Source organism: Syngnathoides biaculeatus, chromosome 9 (genome assembly GCF_019802595.1).
Source record: "Syngnathoides biaculeatus isolate LvHL_M chromosome 9, ASM1980259v1, whole genome shotgun sequence".
NCBI classification, from domain to species: Eukaryota; Metazoa; Chordata; class Actinopteri; order Syngnathiformes; family Syngnathidae; genus Syngnathoides; species Syngnathoides biaculeatus.
In genome coordinates, this window is record NC_084648.1 from 1,766,209 (window position 1) to 1,785,737 (window position 19,529).

Below are 19,529 nucleotides of genomic sequence, written 5' to 3' on the forward strand. Positions count from 1 at the left end.
AGATAAGAGTACATTTCTTGTAAGTTAAAGGTGCCAGACTTTTTTTCATGTAAAACTCATTTTGTATTGAATAGGTCAAATATTAAAGTTCAAAAGTTCCAGTCATTTTATTCAGCAGATAGTTCTTTGTGATTTGGTGTACTGCAGTAAATAAAGAACACCCATGTGGGATTTCATATTTATTTCAGCAATCAAACAGTTTACCCATAAAATATGTAGCAATATATACATAAAAAATATCAAATAAACTGCATTTTAAATTAAATATATTAGCTCTAGAAGAAGGGCTGTGTATGATTACAATACAAGCTAAGCAAACAATTACAATCATCAGTGCCTGCATAAATGTTAAAACAACATTGCATCTTGGGTCGGTCGCAAGTTAGAATTATGCCACATGAGACAGATGATTATTTGACCCGGCCGCCTTGTTCTATTAAATGACTCCAGTTGGCTGAACTTTGTTTGTTAGTATGATCACGTGATCCCAAGAAGCTCAAACAGCACAAGGAAGAGCATGCTGGTCTTTTTTTTTTTTTTCTCCAGCCAGTCCATTGTCACACCTTTAGCATGTCACTCATGGCACATTTTGTTTAATTGTATTAATTCACAATAGTTTTAGTCACCAAAGTGGGACTGCAATCAGATTTCAAGGTTTATCACCGGGTAGCCTTTTGAAGACATTCAGATTTGATCACAGCGGTGGTCAGTCAGAGCATTTTCAAACCATTGTGACACCTGACAGCACCTGATTTTCATATATGCTTCTACAGCCCTTTGCTCAGCAAAGGGACAAACAAGGGTCCTTAACGTCGACATCCAGAGACAAGGATGAGCAGAAGACAGAAAAGGAAAGGGCAATCTTAAAGGAAGGATGTGGCTGATATTGAAAACCAAGGGTTGTAACTTGATGGTGTGATGAGCAGAGGAAGAAATGGCAACGAACATCCCAATGGGTCACATGGCCATCGTCATGTCATTGTAACTTGATGAGTGTGGAATTGCAGGTAGCACAAACAAACACAGTCTCTCGCTGGGCCTCGGGAGCTGAAAAAGAAAAAGGGACAGGTGATCAACATGACATTGTTCTCCTGTAAATTATGTCAAAATTCAAACAATTCTAAATGTAAATTTTGTATTTCAATGTAAATATTAGAGAAAATTACATACTGAGTCTTGCAAAAAACCTGGCAGTCATTGATCATGCATCATGTCACATTTGGTGACATACAGTCAACATGTAAATCACGGCTGTCAAACGTATTCCTGCCACATCGTAGTGATGGTTGCCCTCGAGGGGGTAAAATTGCAAAATCACGTAATTCACTGGGATTGTAATGCTACCCAAGAAAAAAATCCCTGTTCGGTACATATATTGCTTTTAAGTCCATGGTTCTGCTCACATTGGTTACACTAAGTACTGTAATATTTCCATTCCCACTCAACTTAGTCTATGGAACTCCATACTTTAGGCCAGTGGATCTCAAACCTTTTACACCAAGTACCTACCATCGAAAAAAAACCTCTTGGTCCTCTAATCACCACCACCAACATTAACACTGCTTAACTATTGTACGGGGCAGGGAACAGGGGGTACTTATATAATGAGTGAATTAAAATGTGTGGTACATTAAAGTTACATTTTGAAAAATGAAACATTTTTGAAAACACTACTTAAAGATTAACTAAAAAATGTAATGAACTTAAAATTTAAATGCAATGGAACTGTATTTAGTGCGTGTTACTGAGGAATCACTGCTGCAACACTGTCATCAAGGGGCATTCACAGTACAGTACTTCAGCAGGGTCACCATGAGGTAGTGAGTAGTCCACTACCTTGCAAGTGATCAGACTTTGTGATTTGAAAGGAATTTTGTCAAAGTGACTATGAAAATGGAAACCAATTTTATTATAGATTTAACTGGTGAAGTGATTTGGTAGTTATTGTGTGAAATTACTTGATCAGTGTCTTTGCTTGGATCAGTATCATTAATTATTCATTAACTTTCCATACCGCTTATCCTCAATAAAATCACGGGCTTGCGAGAGCCTAAGGCCAGCTATCGTTGGGCGAGAGGCGGGGTGCACCCTTAACTGGTCGACAGACAATCTCAGGCTGCATATTAACAACCAACAATTGGCACTCACATTCACACCTACGGGCAATAAAAACCCACGCAAGCTTGGGCAGAGCATGCAAACTCCACATTGGCAAGGCCAGATTTGAACTCAGGTCCTCAGAACTGTGAGGCAGATGTGCTAACCAGTTGGCCTAATAACAATTAAAGGTAATTGTAAATCAAAATAGTAACACTTCTAGTTGATCAGTACCAAAGAAGTATCTGAGTTTCAAAAAGGTTACTGTTATGCAGTAAATTCTATTCATGTTAAGCTTGCAAAAAAAAAAAAAACGTTCAAATACATTTAAAGTGAAGAAAATTAGTATTTGAACACCTTGCTATATTGCAAGTTCTCCCACTTGGAAATTATGGAGCCGTTTGAAATTTTCATTGTAGTTGCATGTCCACTGTGAGAGAGATAATCTAAAATATTTGGTATTTGGTTTGTTTTCAATTACAGAGGTCAAATGTTTCCTGTAGTTGTTCATCAGGTTTGCACACACTGCAGGAGGGATTTTGGCCCACTCCACCACACAGATCTTCTCTAGACCAGACAGGTTTCTGGGCTATCGCTAAGAAACACGGTGTTTCAGCTCCCTCCAAAGATTTTCTATTGGGTTTAGGTCTGGAGACTGGCTAGGCCACGCCAAAACCTAGATATGCTTCTTACGGAGCCACTCCTTGGTTTTCCTGGCAGTGTGGTTTGGGTCATTGTCACGTTGAAAGACCCAGCCACGACCCATCTTCAATGCACTGATTGAGGGAAAGAGGCTGTTCCCCAAAATCTCACAATTCATCCTCTCCTTAATACAGTGCAGTCGTCCTGTCCCATGTGCAGAAAAACACCCCTAAAGCATGATGCTACCACTCCCATGTTTCACAGTAGGGATGGTGTTCTTGGGATGGAACTCATCATTCGTTTCCTCCAAACACGGTTAGTGGAATTCTGATCAAAAGGTTCCATTTTGGTCTCATCTGACCACATAACCTTCTCCCATGACTCCTTTGTATCATCCAAATAGTCATTGGCAAACTTGACATGTGCTGGTCTAAGCAGGGGAACCTTCCGTTCCATGCATGATTTCAAACCATGACGTCTTAGTGCATTACCAACAGTCACCTTGGAAACAGTGGTCCCAGCTCTTTTCAGGTCATTGACCCAGTTCTGTCGTGTAGTCCTGGGCTGATTCCTCACCTTTCTAAGGATCATTGAGACCCCACAAGCTGATATCTTGCATGGGGCTCCACTCCGATTGAGATTTACCGTCATGTTTAGCTTCTTCCATTTTCTAATGATTGCTCCAACAGAGGACCTTTCTTCATCAAGCTGCTTGGCAATTTCTCCATAGCCCTTTCTAGCCGTGTGGAGTTTTTGTCTCTGGTGTCTTTGGACAACTCTTTGGTCTTGGCCTTGGTCTTGTTACAAGTTTGAGTCTAACTGACAAATTGTATGGGGTTGACAGGTGTCTTCATGCAGTCAAAGCCCTCATACAATACTGAAAAAAAAAATCATACACTTTGATTTCTGGATGAAAATTTTAGACCCCTCCATGATTTCTAAGTGGGAGAACTTGTAATAGAGCAGGGTGTTCAAACACTTATTTTCTTCATGGTATGTTTAAAGGGTGTGTTTTCATTGGTTTAAAGTGCAAGTGGTGTCAAACAGATGATTTTTGGTATATTATTAATGAAAAACCCACAGCCAATATGGTCCCATGCGTTTTTTCCCCACCACAAAACATGATTTTGACATATAAAGCTTTTTGTAACTCCCGCCATGAAAATCTTCTCGAGGGACTTGTTTGTGAGAAGAAGCAGGAAGTGACGTACAGGACAGTTTGTTTCCATTAGTTTTACCTCCGGGAAGGTAGCTCGTTGTTCCTTCGTGTTAGCCAAAATGCCGGCTCATTGCATTGCTGGACATTGCTTAAACACTCGGGAGAATGGAATTACCCTTCATAAGTTTGAAAGAGACCCTCTTCGTTGTGAAAAATGGATTGCACGGGTGCAGAGGACGAGAGCTTTGTGGGTTCCAAATAACAGGTAGGTGTGTATACAGCTCCAAAAAAAAAAAAAAAATAGTTTGGGGCGGACCACGTAATCGGTCTCTCTCATAACGTAACAAAAGTTCCACTTTTGAAATGTGTCGATGTGCGTATCGCCCAGCCAACAATGTCTCGATAGTGTTCATTGAGTACTGTGGCGACTTTGAACATACCCCTAAAAGCAACATAGCTCGGCTCCACCTCCTTCTTATATGCCACCACGGGCGCCGAAACTCAGCCACACCGCCTGAGGCGCCGCATTTGGCGGTCAAAGCTTCTGCGAAGGCTGCGCGTTGGGCTTTGCGACGGGGGCGGCTCTGAAGAACCCAGCCGAGAATGGATTACTCAGTCGCGTACGCGCATAAAGCGCCCGGGCTCGACTGTGACTAAAGCAGCACCGCTCGGCTCTGTCATAAGCCACACCGGCCGGCTGCGATGAGCCGCGATGGCTCATCTCCGCCGCGGGAGTGGATCGGATATCATCTGAATATGGCTCAAAACAATAGTGCAATATTGGCCTGAGGGCTCGAAACAATAGCGTAATATTGCCCCGGTAACTTCACTCGGTTGTTTGGTGTTGTCCTTTTTGAAAAGAACTTCAGTGTCAGAAGGGGCGTCGGAAAGATGCGAATATCTCTGTTGTTCGGCTTCCGTAGTAGCAGGCACTGCGCGTTTTCAACTGCGGAAGTGTCGATGACGTCAAGGATAGATGACGTGACTAATATGGCAACGACTTGGATGTTGAGGGACACTCAATTGCGCAACTTTGTGCATTGGATGACGCGGTCTCCGCTCACTTTTTTTTCGTATAGACATTGAAGTTAATACTGTTATATATATTTTTCATTACAATATCTATTTTAGAATGTTTATAGGGATGACACCCGGGCTTTAAATATGGGTAAAGTATGTGCGAGGGGTAAAACCTTTTTTGTTTTTATATACTTAGTCACAGAATTGTTTTCCCCTTTCAGTAGGACTGGAACATAAATTTCAAAATAAACAGCACAGATCTTACAATGTAGAAAATTTAATTACAATACTTGACAGTTGTGAATGTTTGAAAGTGAATGAAATTGAAATCAAATTGTGATGCATGAAATCCATTTACCTTCCATAAGCTTTACTCTCCACTTCCTTGAACACCGTGTCACAGTCACATTATCAAGGGGCAAGGAGTTAATTGTATGTAGTGTTATGATACAAAAGTAAATGTGTTTTTTTTACCCTGTTGATAATGTTCATGTTACTTTACTATGCTTTTCAAGTTAATCAATACAATTTCCAATATTATGGGAAAACAAATCAGAAGTCGACCAACATATACAGGATACACAGGGTACCCCCCAAAAAAACACTCCCTGAATTCATGATGTTATGACATCGCAAGCCATTTAAATATATTGTTGACAAAAATAGATGAATACATGAAGACTAACTCCCTTTTTGCAGAAAAATTCGTAATGGTGGTACCATTTTCAGCGAGATGGTACACTGCCACATTGGCATTGGGGTGTTATGTGCAAAATGAGATGATTGAGTGTTTTGCGAGTGGCCACCAACTTCTCCGAACCTTAACTGTTTGTGATTTACTTTCTTTACAGAGCAAACTTTATGAACCCCCATCTCTTACAGCCTTGAAAAAGATGGAAAAAATGAACAACTGAAGCAATATGCACGAATACTCCAGCTATGTGCTGCAGAGCTGGACTATTGCATCAATGCTTGCAGAGTAACCAGAGGGTGTACAATCACCGAGTGTTTGTAATGCTTCTCTAGTATTCTGTATATGATATAAGACTGTATGAAATTACGACTCTGTTGCCACAAAGTGGCAAAAGAATATTACAATTCAGCTCCATATTACAGCTGTTTAAAATTAGGGAGGGATTTTGCAGACACCCTATTTTTATTTTCACCTTCAAAAGATCTGATGAATTTGATTCTTTTCTTAGCTTACCAGTGGCCCCCATGCAAGACCTCAGCACTTTGAAAGAACAGCAACGGGAACAAAAGCTGTTGCCACAGTTACTGCAGTTCTTCTACAACAGGAAGACAGATGTGTTGGGCTTTTGTACTTCATGTAATACAATAAATGCAGGTAGAGTATCAGTTCTCTTTAAGCCTCACCCTTTTCTTCAGAACTGAGAAGACAGCATTGCAGCTAGCGCAGTTGCCTTTGGAGAGAGGAAAACAGACATCTGTTGTGAGAATTATTGTCACAGCTACTTTGAAACTACAGTATTTGTCACAGCACTCTGACCAGCGCTAGTGGTGGGGTAGCGTTTGCGCAGTTTCTCAGTCAGCTTAGACACTTTGCTGCGTATGGGTTCATTACGACTCAGGAGGCCATTTTCAGAGATGGCGTCAAACTCGGGAGCGCCGAGTGGACCATCATCCTCCCCCTAAAAGGAAAAAAAGACAGAAGACACAATTTGAACCAAATATGGCATGAAACTATTACTAGTCACAAATTTAATTGCATGAAAATGAAAAGTCCAACCTTATAATGCTACGTTCAATTTAGCTGCCAACAATGTTGCTAACAACCATATTTTTTAGGAGTATTTGCTGAAAAAGTCACCAAAAAAGTTTGCATGACACTTTAGAATCGTAATTAAATTATTTAATGTATCTTTAAAATGACGTTTTATGGTGGTAAATGTTTAGCACTGAAATCATGTTAATTTCTAGTACTTTCTATGTGCAATGTTTGAAAATAGGACACAAAACAGAGCTCGACCAAACACTGAGAACAGATGGTAGGCCACCTTAAAGTTCTAATCATGTTTGGAAAATAAAATAACCATGGACTGTAAACTAAGTGATGAACCAAGTTACATCCACATAAAAATACATGCACGTGCATGATAAAATGATGTGCCACCCCTAAGGACCTGCTTTCTGGAATGCAAGGCTTAGGCTCACAGTGTAAAACAAATGCCATTTACTATCATTAAGAACGTACGGCTCAAACACTGATGTTAGTAATATAGCAATCGAAGAACAGACGAAAGCAAATGCCAATGCAGACAGCGTGAAGGCAACAAGCCCTTGACACACACACACACACACACACACACACACACACACACACACACACACACACCTCTTGGATGCATGAATGGAAGGCACTGAAAAATCCACTCACCACTACAACCAAAGGGGTTTCCTTTGTGGGATGCAGGGTTAGACAGAGTACAACTTTACACACAGGCATCTACATTACTACTAAAGAAACGCACTACAGACCTCTAAACACAGTACAGTACACAACTTAAGTCAGTTGTCAAAATGTACAGAATTGTCTGACACGGACATTAGAAAAAAAGAATTACCATCACGTGTCAGAGGACTTGGGGCAACACTTACCTGCAGGGAAATTGAACTTTCCTGATTTCAAAGGCAAGCAAGAGATAAACAGGAATGCCATTATTAATACGTTTGCTCAACCCAGGGATAAGGAAATTGAAACCATTTGTTTGTTCTGGAAATTAACAAGTATGATTACTGTTGTTTTAATTGTGATGAATGTGTCAACTGTTACTTTACAACTAGGTACAAAAATGTACAGCCTCCGACAATGGTCTGGCCTTAAAACCAGCGAATAGCTAGATATGGTAAAACAGAAAGACTAAGGTCAACAAAGAGAAGGTTTGCATTTCAAATGAACTAATTTAGATTTGAGGATAAGGAGATTCAATGACATGATTAAAAAGCCAGTGAAATATACTGCCTGGGGTGAATAATTTATATAGAGCTAGATAAAGCATCAACAAGAGTGGCTTGACATCCAAACAAACCCATTTGATAACACAGCACCAAATATAAAAAGATTTGACGACGTGATGGTTCACAAATGTGTTTTAATATTTTGTCATTTCATACTAACGAATTACAAATACTTGAGTATTGAGTTAAAATCAGTTCAGTTTTTCATATTTTTGGATGCGGGTTTGCGTTACAATAATTAATTCACACACAGCGATGAATACTCAAGTTCCATCTAATGAAACATTTATTATTAATCAGTCTTGATTTGAAATATCTCTCAGTTGTCTGAGGCATATGCAACATTGAACCAGGCTTTATATACAGTACACTTTTGCTGAGTGGTGTGTAATTGTGTACGAAAAATGTTCAATACACACATGCAAAACTATTATACCTCAATTGCATCTTTAAATTCATCATCAGGCTCAGCTTCTTCCGCTTCTTCTACACTCCCAGGTGATATATCCTACAAAGAAATTCAATAATTACCTAGCTCTATAATCTAATCTATACTTTACTGTAATGGCTTGAACCCTTCTATGAAAGCAAAACACAGAAGGGAACAGTGTAACTTAAAGAGCAAGCTTTTGCAGCACAACTAAAACACAGTAGAAATAAGATGGTCTTTAACATGGTTAAAGTGACTTAGAGCAGATAACTGTTTTGTTTATAAATACATTAAATGTGTCTGAAGATAAGTGCTGAAATCATGCAAAGCGCTATAACAATACAGTGCTGAGTTGTTGAAGCATTTTTTCTCCATTTGAATTTGCCTGATTTTGTGGATGGGTCTAAAACACAGCTCTGTGGGGGGTGTACTTTCTCACATGAATTCCCTCCCCCACTATATAAGGAGAAAGGGATATTTCATTTGCCTGCTCAGTTGAGTGTTAGCTGCGCTTAGCGTCAATAAGGCCAGTTTAGCGCTCAAGGGCAATTATCAAGCTAACGATGGCCACAGCTCAAAAACGTGTCTTCTTCAGTGGATGACTCAGTTTACAGAGCAGCTCAGTAAGGTTTTTGTAAGTTCTCCAAAAAAATGAGGAAATGAAAAAAAAAAACGATGGATTGACTTGTCAAAGATATGCTGATGGCGAGCTGAACATCAACACCACCAGATGACTCTGCAGTGCGCATTTTATGACTGATAGTTTTGTCAACTTTTACCAGAGACAACATGGCTTTGTGGGGTACTTGATAGTAGTGAATGGGACAGTGCCGACTGTTTAACTAACTGGGCTGGGCTTCCTTCTACAGTACCATCAGGTGCCATGTTCAGTTGTGACATTATGTCACCAACAAGAGGGAAGTTGACTTGTGTGCTTATCTTTCTGATTGTAGTCAACAATTTTGAGGTTGAGCCTCCTTACGTGATTTTACGTCGTATGAGCTATCACCCCCTCAGTGTGTTTGATTCTTTCTGGTGCCCCCAAACCAACTGTGAGTTGAGAGAAGTTTTGAAACCTGATTTTATATACTTAGCAATTATTATTACCCATTCAAATTTTGAAGGAACATTACTCTTCAGTGGTGTCTCAAATTTACATGTTTTTTGGGGGGGCCTGCATAGTGCAACTTTAAGTTAATGTTTTTGGATAGTTACACGTGGAGTATGGTGGCCTGGATACAATGAGATGATTACAACTACTGATAAGAGAGTTTATTTGTACAGTTACGTAAAAAAGTCACCACTACTTTATTTTATTGATAGCAGTCATGTTGACAGATGCAGTAGTAATGACACTGAGAATTCCATTGAGGTTTTACTGTATAGGGGGATTTTCCTGGAACTTTTAACATTGTCCATTAAGGGTCAGATGACTACAATCCAATTAAGGTGTTGTGTCTCTGTCTAACTGTTTTTAATTGGGAAAAACAGCATAAATGCCTCCTGAAAGGTCAAGTGTCATGAAATGGATGATTTTTTGTGTTTTTAATGAAAAAACGGCAGCCGGTATGGACCCATCCGGTTTTTGACCACAAAACATGATTTTGACGTATATGGCTTTTTGTAACTCCTGCCATGAAAATTCTCTCAATGGATTTTTTCCGAGAAGAAGCAGGAAGTGACGTACGGGGCAGGAGCGCCCTCCAGCGGACTTGTTTGTTTCTATTAGTTTTAGCTGCGGGAAACTAGCTCGTTGTTTCTTCGTGTTAGCCAAAATGCCAGCATGTTGCATTGCTGGGTATTGCTCGAACACTAGGGAGGATGGATTTACCCTTCATACGTTTCCAAGAGACCCGCTTCGTCATGAAAAATGGATTGCACGGGTGCAAAGGATGAGAGCTTTGTGGGTTCCAAATGACAGGTAGGTGTGTATACAGCTACGAAAAAAAATAATAGTTTGGGGCGGACCATGTAATCCGTCTCTCATACCTTAACAAAAGATCTGGGTACGTATGACAGGCGTGCTCAATGTGTCCATGGGCTTGTCGGACGGCTTCCGCATCGGGCTCGCCAGCAAAGGCTGCCGTGTCAGCTCATGGACGGTAGCGGCTATAAACAATGCTCCCAACAATGGTGCACTAAGTCGTGTGCGACGATAACACCGTAAAGCAGCCCGGCTCGGCAACCGTGACAAGCCACCTCGGCGCCGAAAATGAGCCACCCCGGCTGACAGGGCCAGCGGCTGGCTCGGCCTTCCGGGCCTTGTCGACAAGGCTGAGCTGGCCTTGTCGGTCGGGGTGGCTCGTCGCCGCCAGCCTTGTCGGCCAGGGTGGCTTGTCGCCGCCAGCCTTGTCCGCCAGCCTTGTCCGCCAGGGTGGCTTGTCGCCGCCAGCCTTGTCGGCCAGGGTGGCTTGTCTCGGCGCCAGGCCGCGATGGCTCATCTCAGCTGCGGAAGTGGATCAGACTGGGAGGCGGTTTGGCCGTGATCGGATACCATCTAAATATAGCTCGAAACAATAGGGTAACATTGCCCCGGTAACTTCACTCAGTTGTGAGATGTTTTCTTCTTCGAAAGAAAGCGTGTTCGTCTCCCACAGTAGGGGCGACAGTGTGTTTTCAATGGCGAATGTCCGGGGTGACGCCACGGACAGAAGATGCACCCAATATGGCGACCACATGGATGTCGAATGACAACTTTGCGCATGGATGACGCGCTCTCCGCTCATAATTTTTTTCGTATAGACATTGAAGTGAATAATATATTTATTTTTCATTCCAATATCTATTTTACAATGTTTATAGGGATGACATTTGACCTTTAACTGCCTGCAAGTTTTATACTACACTCTACTGTACATCACTGTTACTCAACTTTGTTTTCTCCATCTGAGTGTAACGCACCTCCAGACTGGTTGGTGTGGGTGTCCTGTCCATTACATTGTTGTGCTCCTGTTCTTCACACATTACCTCTGAACTGGGGGTCTGACCAATGTGGAGCAGCTTCTTCAGGTCCAATAAAACTGGAACACAAATCAACAAGACAAACACACTTTGTGTTGAAAACTGTTTCGATACATTCTCTTGCCAATCTGTTTGTAAAACCTCTGTGGAAGTTTCTATTCCAAAGGAAGATGGCACTGTTCAACCCAGCAATCACCCAGCCCACAGGAACGAGGTAGAGGAGACACACTACGATAAACAATCCTACATAAAACCTGGAGAGACAAGATGAAGAGATGTTATTGTTGACTGATGAACCAGTATTATTCATGTATAAAGTGGTCTCTAATAAATCTGAGGAGATAAAGATGCCATAATTCTTTTACAAATATCATTGTTAAATTTGTTAAAAATCTTAATTAAGTACCAATAAAAACGGCACCTTGCATACAACCCTAGTTTTCCTGATGTAAATTCTGGTCAGACTACTATCAAGGAAAGAAATTGGCTAGAACGATTACCTAATCACAAGAACTTAAAATGTTCAATACTATTTAGACATAACATCTTTTTGTGATGAATGTACACCCGTTATTAATGACACTTTAACATTCAGATAAGGTGATATTTGTGTAAAAAAAATTGCCCACAAGAAAATCCAAAGGATGTGTATTTGGTTACATGTGCATGTCAGACCTTGACGATGTGGTGTGATTGTCCCAGTACAGGACCTTGTAAAGTGTTTCTGCTGATTGACAGGCCAAAGACAGCATGTCATCCAGTTGCTTCAACCTGGAGACAGAAAAGATCAACCCATTGTGAGAAACTGAACTTCGTCTTCCACATAACTATGTCAGAATGCTTCCTTGTGCAAGAAACAATCACACTCGAGCATTTAATTTCGCATATGTGAAGATTGACGACTAATACTGCTGCACTGAAAAACCGAGAGAGGAGCCTAGCCTCCAGTAAGTCTGTTTTGTGGTTAGGTGCAGACAATAACATGAGAAAATAGCATTGAGCTCGAGGTAATAGCACAGACTCAATTGTTCAGCAAAGTTGGTAAGGGGTCACAAGTCTTAATAGACATGGGCCCAACTACTCCTCAAAACGTAATTTTTTTGTCAAAAGTGTCTTGTAGGCGGCATGGTGGTGCAACTGGTTAGAGCATTGGCCTCGCATTTCAGTTTAAACTGGACAAGATTTTCTCTTTTTGAGTGGGAAAGGTATGGTCTGAAGCCAAAGTAGAAAGTGCAGGATGAGATGGTGTGTAATTTTAAAATTCCATCTTGGCACAGCCTGATCCAGGATGAAACCACAGACAATACCGTGCACAAGAAGCGAATTCTGTATTTTAAATATAGGAGGCAACATAACAGTAACCTTAACCCCCCACCTCCCAGCTCATGAGAGGCTGGCTGCTTGAAGGGTAGATCTTGGGGTAAAAAAAAGTCTGGGCATCCCTGCTTTACAGTCTAGGGTTTTATAAATTAAGACCCACCCAACTACCTTGTGCATTCATTCTGATTTTGACCAGAGGGCCCTATAAAGTAAGTTGATAACATCCATCATTCCCATTTTATGAGCCGCTTATCCAATCCTATCATCGGGCAGGAGGCGGGGTACACCCCGAACTGGTTGCCAGCCAATCACAGCGCACATGGAGACAGACAATAGTCTCACTCAGAATCACACCAAGGGGCAATTTTGAGTCGCCAATTAATAAATGTTGTTCATGTGGGAGGAAACCGGAGTGCACGAAGAAAACACAAGCAGGCACAAGGAGAACATACAAACACCACACAGGGCAAGGATTTGAACCCCGGTCTCCAGAACTCTGAGGTCAACGCTCTACAGCTGCTCCACTGTGCCACCCAAGTTGAAAACAGGTAATAAAAGCAGCACTAAAGCAAGGATGACTAAAAATACATATATAAAAGATAGATGATAAAAATTGAGTTACATTACCTAAGTATCATTTTAACTCAAGAAGTTCTATTGTATTTTGTATTAATGTAGTTGTAATTACAACTACAATTGAAAACAAAAGTGGCTTTTTAATTTTCTCTGTTCAAGTTTTCTTTGTGTTTATATATATCTTTTAATTTTTCAAAATGAAAGTTTATCTTGTGATTTTTCCATTATCTGAAGTAACCAAACAGTCATTGAAATGCAGAGTGGCTTACAGGTCTTTGACTTCCAGCATTGCCTCCTGTTTACTGAGATGCACAGTCTGCAAATCTCGGCGGTGTACAGTATGATAGTGCCTCCTCTGAAGTTCTGCTTCTGAGGCTCTGCCCCAGCACCTGTCCTGCAGGTATCCCAGGGCAGCAGGCACAGTAATTGCCACCAAACATACTGACAGCCAACCCACTGATAAAGGAGAAGAGCGCAGTTAGTCGTAGCCACCGCCTACAGATGAAGTCTCAATTTACCTTCATTAATAGTGCAGAAGACGACATTGAGGAATATACAAACGAGCAGCGAGCAAAGGGGCATCCTCCACCTGAAAAAGAAAAATCATACTTTTAAGATGATGTCTCCCTGCTATAGAAAAGATGAGTAGGTACTTTAACTGGTTTTCAGGTAGAGTGTAACCTCTACATTTTAAAAGCATACTGACAATTTACAATGGTGATTCAACCAAAATTTTCAGGAAAAACTATGGAGGCGCACAAAACGTCTGAGGCCGAAATGCTACTGTCTATAACAACAAAAGGCTATATCTTGGGTTGTTAGATTGCAGCTCATTGATCTATCTATTTAAGGGATTAAATTCAATAGTTTTTTTCCCCTCAATATTCTCTCTTACTTATGATGTGTTGAAGGAGAATCTTGTGATGATGAACATAACTATAACAACAATTTACCACAAGGTGTTAACTATTAATCTGTCGTGGGTGCTTCGTGCAATACAGCCAAAGCAACATGAAAAAATAAAAGTGCAGATTGCACCATAAATGTCTTCTTACAATTGTTTGACCATATGAATGCTACACGTGCGATGCCTGAAGTAAATATGTATAAAGGTTTGTACTGTTACAATGCAATTCAAACACTGTCTGAATAGTTAAACATTTTGTGAAGGTGACAACAGTTTGAAACATAAAAACAAGTACAACATCCCTGAACAGTCTAGATTGCATTCAACTGTGTTCCAAACACACACCCAAGCAAGAAGCGGGCCAGCTCCATGGCATCTGTAACTGGTTCCAGAAAGAGCACCATTCTCTTATAGGACACAACCATGTTCAGGAGGTCAAAATTCTGTGTAGATCTTGGGCTTCCCAGTTCAGAAGCATCTGGAGACCCCAGTGTGTCCTTGGATATAGTGTGCACCAGCTCCCCCCTTTCCACCGCACCCTGGTAAGGGTCCTGTGATGCCGCTGCACTGTGCATTGTCATTCCTGTACAGTATGAGGAAAACATAAAGATTAAAGTGATGGTTACGGTCCCAGTCTTCCTGACATGATTGACTGAACTTCAGAATCTTGTAAAACCATCTTTATTGGGATGGTAGCAGCCTATGACATATTTAAGTGCACTTGCGAGCATTCTTCATGGTTTGTAGGCTCCCTCGTTATAGATATGTAACCCTGTTATGATAAAAATGCAACTGCTACATGTGCTCATTTAAGAGATGAATTGACACTTGGTGCACCAAAATTTACCTGTCCATATTACTAGATTCTAAGTCTACGGTGCAAACCATTATCTCATTCAGAAATATTTAAAAGTTATAATTATCTCCATGATTTGAGTCATGAATATCTAAAGCTACTGCAAGCGTTCTATTTTCTGCCAAGGGCTTAATACATTCAGCTAATTTAATACAACCATCCCATTTGTTGTATCTATTTGCATCAACACAAAACATGACGTGATAGAAACGTTTATTCTTAAAGAAGATGGATTTAGAAAGAGATTTATTTATTTTGGTCATCTTTGGGTCAATACAATTTGAAACTTTCATTCTCGGAAGACGCGACAATGTAGCCGTCCAAAGAACTATAGCCAACAAAGGTGTGTTTAACAACTACTTTGCAATTCTAATCCGTCCGGTGACTTGGAGTAAGCGTTTGAGCCCCACAATAACGACGTTTTTAAATACGCAAAATAAAATTATGTAGCCTGTAAAATGCGGAGGAACTGTAAAGTTTAGGCCCAAAAGACCTATATTATGGTATTCCTTGAATCTAGATCGTAGATGTGGTAACTTACCTGAGCTACGTGTCCAAACACAGCAAATTTGAGATAGGCAGCAGGTGGCTGTGCGGCTCAGGCGAGCCAAGCAAATCACCCCGACATCATAATCCTTGGAGGAAGGAAAACCTCCAATTTCATCGACCCAGGCAACATAATAGCCTACCGCATGATCACCAATGTGTGCTCACGATTTACTACAATGACTGATAATTAAACCTATGGCTGCCTACTGTTTCCGGCTAGCTACGCTAGCTTGCTGTCGTAGCATCATCTGTTTGTGGTACTTGAAGGCTGAGCAATCGATTGTCGAAAAGTCCACACATGACCAACCACCGATTCGAAGACTACCTATGCCAGTTTACTGCTAGAGTCCGCATTACTGACGATCCCAAATGGTAGCCATGTTAGAAAGGGCAACGTTCTCATTTAAGGCAATGTATGGCCATTGAAGCCCGAGCTTGCTCGTTTCTCAATCAATTTTAACCGAAATAGTTTACCCTGAAAGTTCCCTTGTAGTAATGATCGGCGCTGTACGCAAACGCATGCAGAACAAGGACGCACACACATGATACACGCTGACGATTTTGACGCTCGCATTTTAGCGTCGGCATAGTCACGCGGTTCAAAAGGGGCGCGTCGTATCGATCCATTCTTAACTATCTGGTATGAGATTTACCCATATCAAAAGGTGGAAATCCCAAACAAAACAAATTTAGATTCAATCATACATTGTTTGTATTGCTTATCCTCAATTTTAAAAAAATGTTTATACTTTATTAAATTCTGCTAAACAAAAAGAATATCAGGAAAAAAGTAACTGGTCAGTCTTTAGAAAAAGCAATGTTGACAATTTTCACATATCACAGAAAAAAAGATTACATATTTTCTTTTGTGAACAATATTGGGTCATCAAATATGATATAAAACATTTAATACCACATGGCCAATCACTTGTTATATAAGATGCAGTGTTCTTTGAAACAGTAGTAATGTGTCAGCCTCAAAATTAAATAGTTGTGTCACAGTCACAAGATCTGTTTTTTTTTTTTGTTTTTTTTTCAAACCCAATAATTAAGACTGCTGTATTGCAGATCTACAAGGTGTCAAAAAAGTTTCAGGTGTGGCGTCACAACACATTTCAAACACAGACTATAAATAAGAGTGTTCACCTTGGATGTGGTCCACACCTTTAACCGTCACGTTCACAAGAGTCTATGCTTTTGCTTCATTCAGTGCGCGAGAAGATGCAACAGCTGTACCATGACAACTGTGGTGCTTCCCCATGACAATGTGCCTGCTCAAAAGGCCAAAAGGGATATTGCCATGCTGGAGCAACCTCCCTAGTCGCCCTGTCTGGCTCTGTGTGATTTTTTTAATTTCCTACCCTGTTGTGGGAGCACTGGTGGACTTTGAGGCCCCCACCACTTCTGAAGCACTTTCCACGCTGTCCACAAAATTATGGTTTCTCACCTGAGTGGGTACAGAAGTGCCTGCTGGTGAGTGCCCCAGAGTGATGGAAACACTTCAAGCCGACCGAGCATGTGTAAGGCTCCCCAGTGTGAATATGAAAGTGGGTCTTGAGGTCCTCCTTGTGGTTGAACTCTCGCTTGCACACTGCACACTGCACACACACACACACACACACACAAAGGGCTGGATCCAGGGGGCGAAAGATACAGTCTAGTCCTTTTCCTGTCTGTCAATATCTGCTGGAGAGGCGGTTGCCTAAGGCCAGAGTGGAGCTCCAACTAACTGGGTAACTGGGAAAAACTGACAGCACGATTTGGAAGTGCACCTGCTGTTGCCATCGTGAGTGTTGGCATTGATTCCACAAACATCTTGAGAGGCCTCTCGGTTTGGTATTTTGAAAAACCACATTTATTCAATAGAAACGACTTTCCTTTAGCTAGAGGACAGTTAAAAACGTGACACTGAGGTCTGAAATAGTCTACAATGGAACAACATCCAGACCTAACTTAAGGAACTTCATATGGATTTGTTGGGTTAAAAAAATAGAGTAATATCAAAACACTCTGCCCTGAGCTTGTCAATTATATTTGCAGCATCAGGAGTAGCCTAGTATCAGTCCCAACTTTTATAATGGTCAAGGTGGGAAAGTATCAATGCTGCAGGTCCGAGGGTTGCCAAAGTAATTGAAGACAGTACAAACACTGTTTCCTGACATTAAAAAAAAAGTAACATTAAATAGTCAAGGAATTCATTTTAGGTTGTAACGCTAGTATGAAAATATAATGATGTGTTTGATGTCACGAAGATCCTGACTTTATGTTCAGGTTTGCTGTGAATCAAGGTAGCTCAAAGATGAATCATCATCTTTGCCCAGGGAGACAGGCGTCAAAGAATCCTCAACATTCCAAACATGTCTGAGGGACAAATAAATGGGTATATCACTGTTCTGGAGAGATGAGAAAGAATATAAAGATACTTGATGTCATTTAAGACAGGAAAGACTCACTACACGTACACCACTGCTTAATGGCTTGTGTTTAATTGTGGTGCATTCATGTGCTCTGGGAGGAATATAGAAAAGGTCATGAGTTTAAATTATGTCTGACCTTCCTTTTATCAAAGGTGTAGTCAATTAAATTATTGAAATAAGCCAGAAGTATTCAGCATTATGTATATTCCATCTTTTTTATATTTGTATAAACAAGCAATGATTGATTGATTGATTGATTGATTGATCGGACATTCACGCATTCATTTTCCATACCACTTATCCTCACTAGGGTCACGGCCATGCTGGAGCCCGTCTTGGGTATCTTCCGCCAAAAGACGGAGTACACCCTGAACTGGTCGCTAGCGACTAGCAGGGCACATATAAACCAACAACCCTTCGCACTCACATTCACCCTTGCGAACAATTTAAGAGTCCTCAATCAACTTACTGTGCATGTTTTTGGGATGTGCGAGGAAACGAGTACCCAGAGAATACTCACTCAAACTCCAAACAGGTGAGAATTTGAATCCAGGTCCTTAGAACTGTGAGACACATCTAAACAGAAACATACAAATATAAAATAAGATGACTAAAATAGGTTATGGCATTTGCCTCATGCTTTTGAGGACAAGGATACGGCCTGTGTGGAGTTAGTTTCTTCCCCCAGTGGCTGAATGGCTTTTCTTTGGGCACTCCAGTTTCTTCCCATGTCCCAAAAACCTGCGTTGAAGACTCTTAAATTGTCCATAAATGTGAAAGTAAGTGCGAATGGTTGTTTGCATGTATTTGCCCTGTGATTAAGTGTAACCTACCTCCTGAGCGAAGATAGCTGGGATAGGCTTTGACATTCTCATGACCATTGTGAGGATAAGTGTCTCAGATGGTGGATGGATGGCTAAAATATCAAAAGAAATAACATTTAAATCAATTCCTGCTCAACCCATTTTCCAAAACAAAAGACTCGCTACCATCACAGCCGGTCAATAATTTGAGTACTCCACTCAAAGACTGACTGCTCTCATGACGTCAAAGACTCAAAAGGCATGAAGGAATTCAGTGCAAATAAGTTTGTGAAACTTTTAACAGAATGGAACATGGCTAAACCTGCCTTGAAGCTAGTAATATGAAGGGGAAACAAAATGTTGATATACTCTCAAGTCACTGTGAGATGCTCAGAATGGAGAGAGACTTTTCTGTTGGTGGTCCCACACTTGGACATTAGACAACGCCACTCACATTTTTAATTTATGTTTAACATACAAATACAAATAATTTGCATTCTTATTTGTGTTCAAGTATCTGTTTCAGCAACGCTTTAAAATCGGGATGATTGCGTTAGCTAAACGATTAGGTGTGCTGAAAATTGCGGCACGTTATTCCATAAAATGGCAAATCTAAATTAGTCTCCTAACGCTGATATTTTGTTCAAGAATTGGTGATGCGTTTAAAATCATGGTTTATAAAATACACGTCCATTACGAGCATCTTAAAACAACATTAAAATCAAATAATTGATCGTAAAGAGTCACTATTTAGGCCTCCTCCATATGATTGTGATAACTAAAGCCTGCTACAGCGTATTTAGACTGCAATTT

General features: G+C 40.7%; 1 protein-coding gene across 11 annotated transcripts; it reads right to left on the reverse strand.

Moving 5' to 3' along the window:
* Positions 1–355: 355 nt before the first annotated feature.
* Positions 356–19,494, reverse strand: zfyve27 (zinc finger, FYVE domain containing 27). 11 transcript variants are annotated; one of them, XM_061830695.1, is made up of 17 exons: positions 18,903–18,949; positions 18,747–18,829; positions 18,434–18,668; positions 16,944–17,094; positions 14,437–14,674; positions 13,703–13,773; positions 13,454–13,640; positions 11,964–12,059; positions 11,430–11,542; positions 11,229–11,347; positions 8,334–8,405; positions 7,538–7,558; positions 7,317–7,337; positions 6,429–6,570; positions 6,296–6,342; positions 6,126–6,207; positions 356–1,047 (listed from the first exon to the last, which is right to left on the reverse strand). In XM_061830695.1, the coding sequence occupies exons 5-17, from the start codon at positions 14,670–14,672 to the stop codon at positions 977–979; spliced, it is 1,278 nt and encodes a 425-aa protein (XP_061686679.1). In that variant the 5' UTR covers positions 14,673–14,674; positions 16,944–17,094; positions 18,434–18,668; positions 18,747–18,829; positions 18,903–18,949; the 3' UTR covers positions 356–976. The 11 variants fall into 11 exon arrangements, with proteins under 11 accessions (XP_061686679.1, XP_061686676.1, XP_061686675.1 ...); XM_061830692.1 differs by lacking the exon at positions 18,903–18,949 and having other exon boundaries at positions 18,434–18,489; positions 18,572–18,654; XM_061830691.1 differs by lacking the exon at positions 18,903–18,949 and having other exon boundaries at positions 18,434–18,489; positions 18,572–18,668.
* Positions 19,495–19,529: the final 35 nt, after the last annotated feature.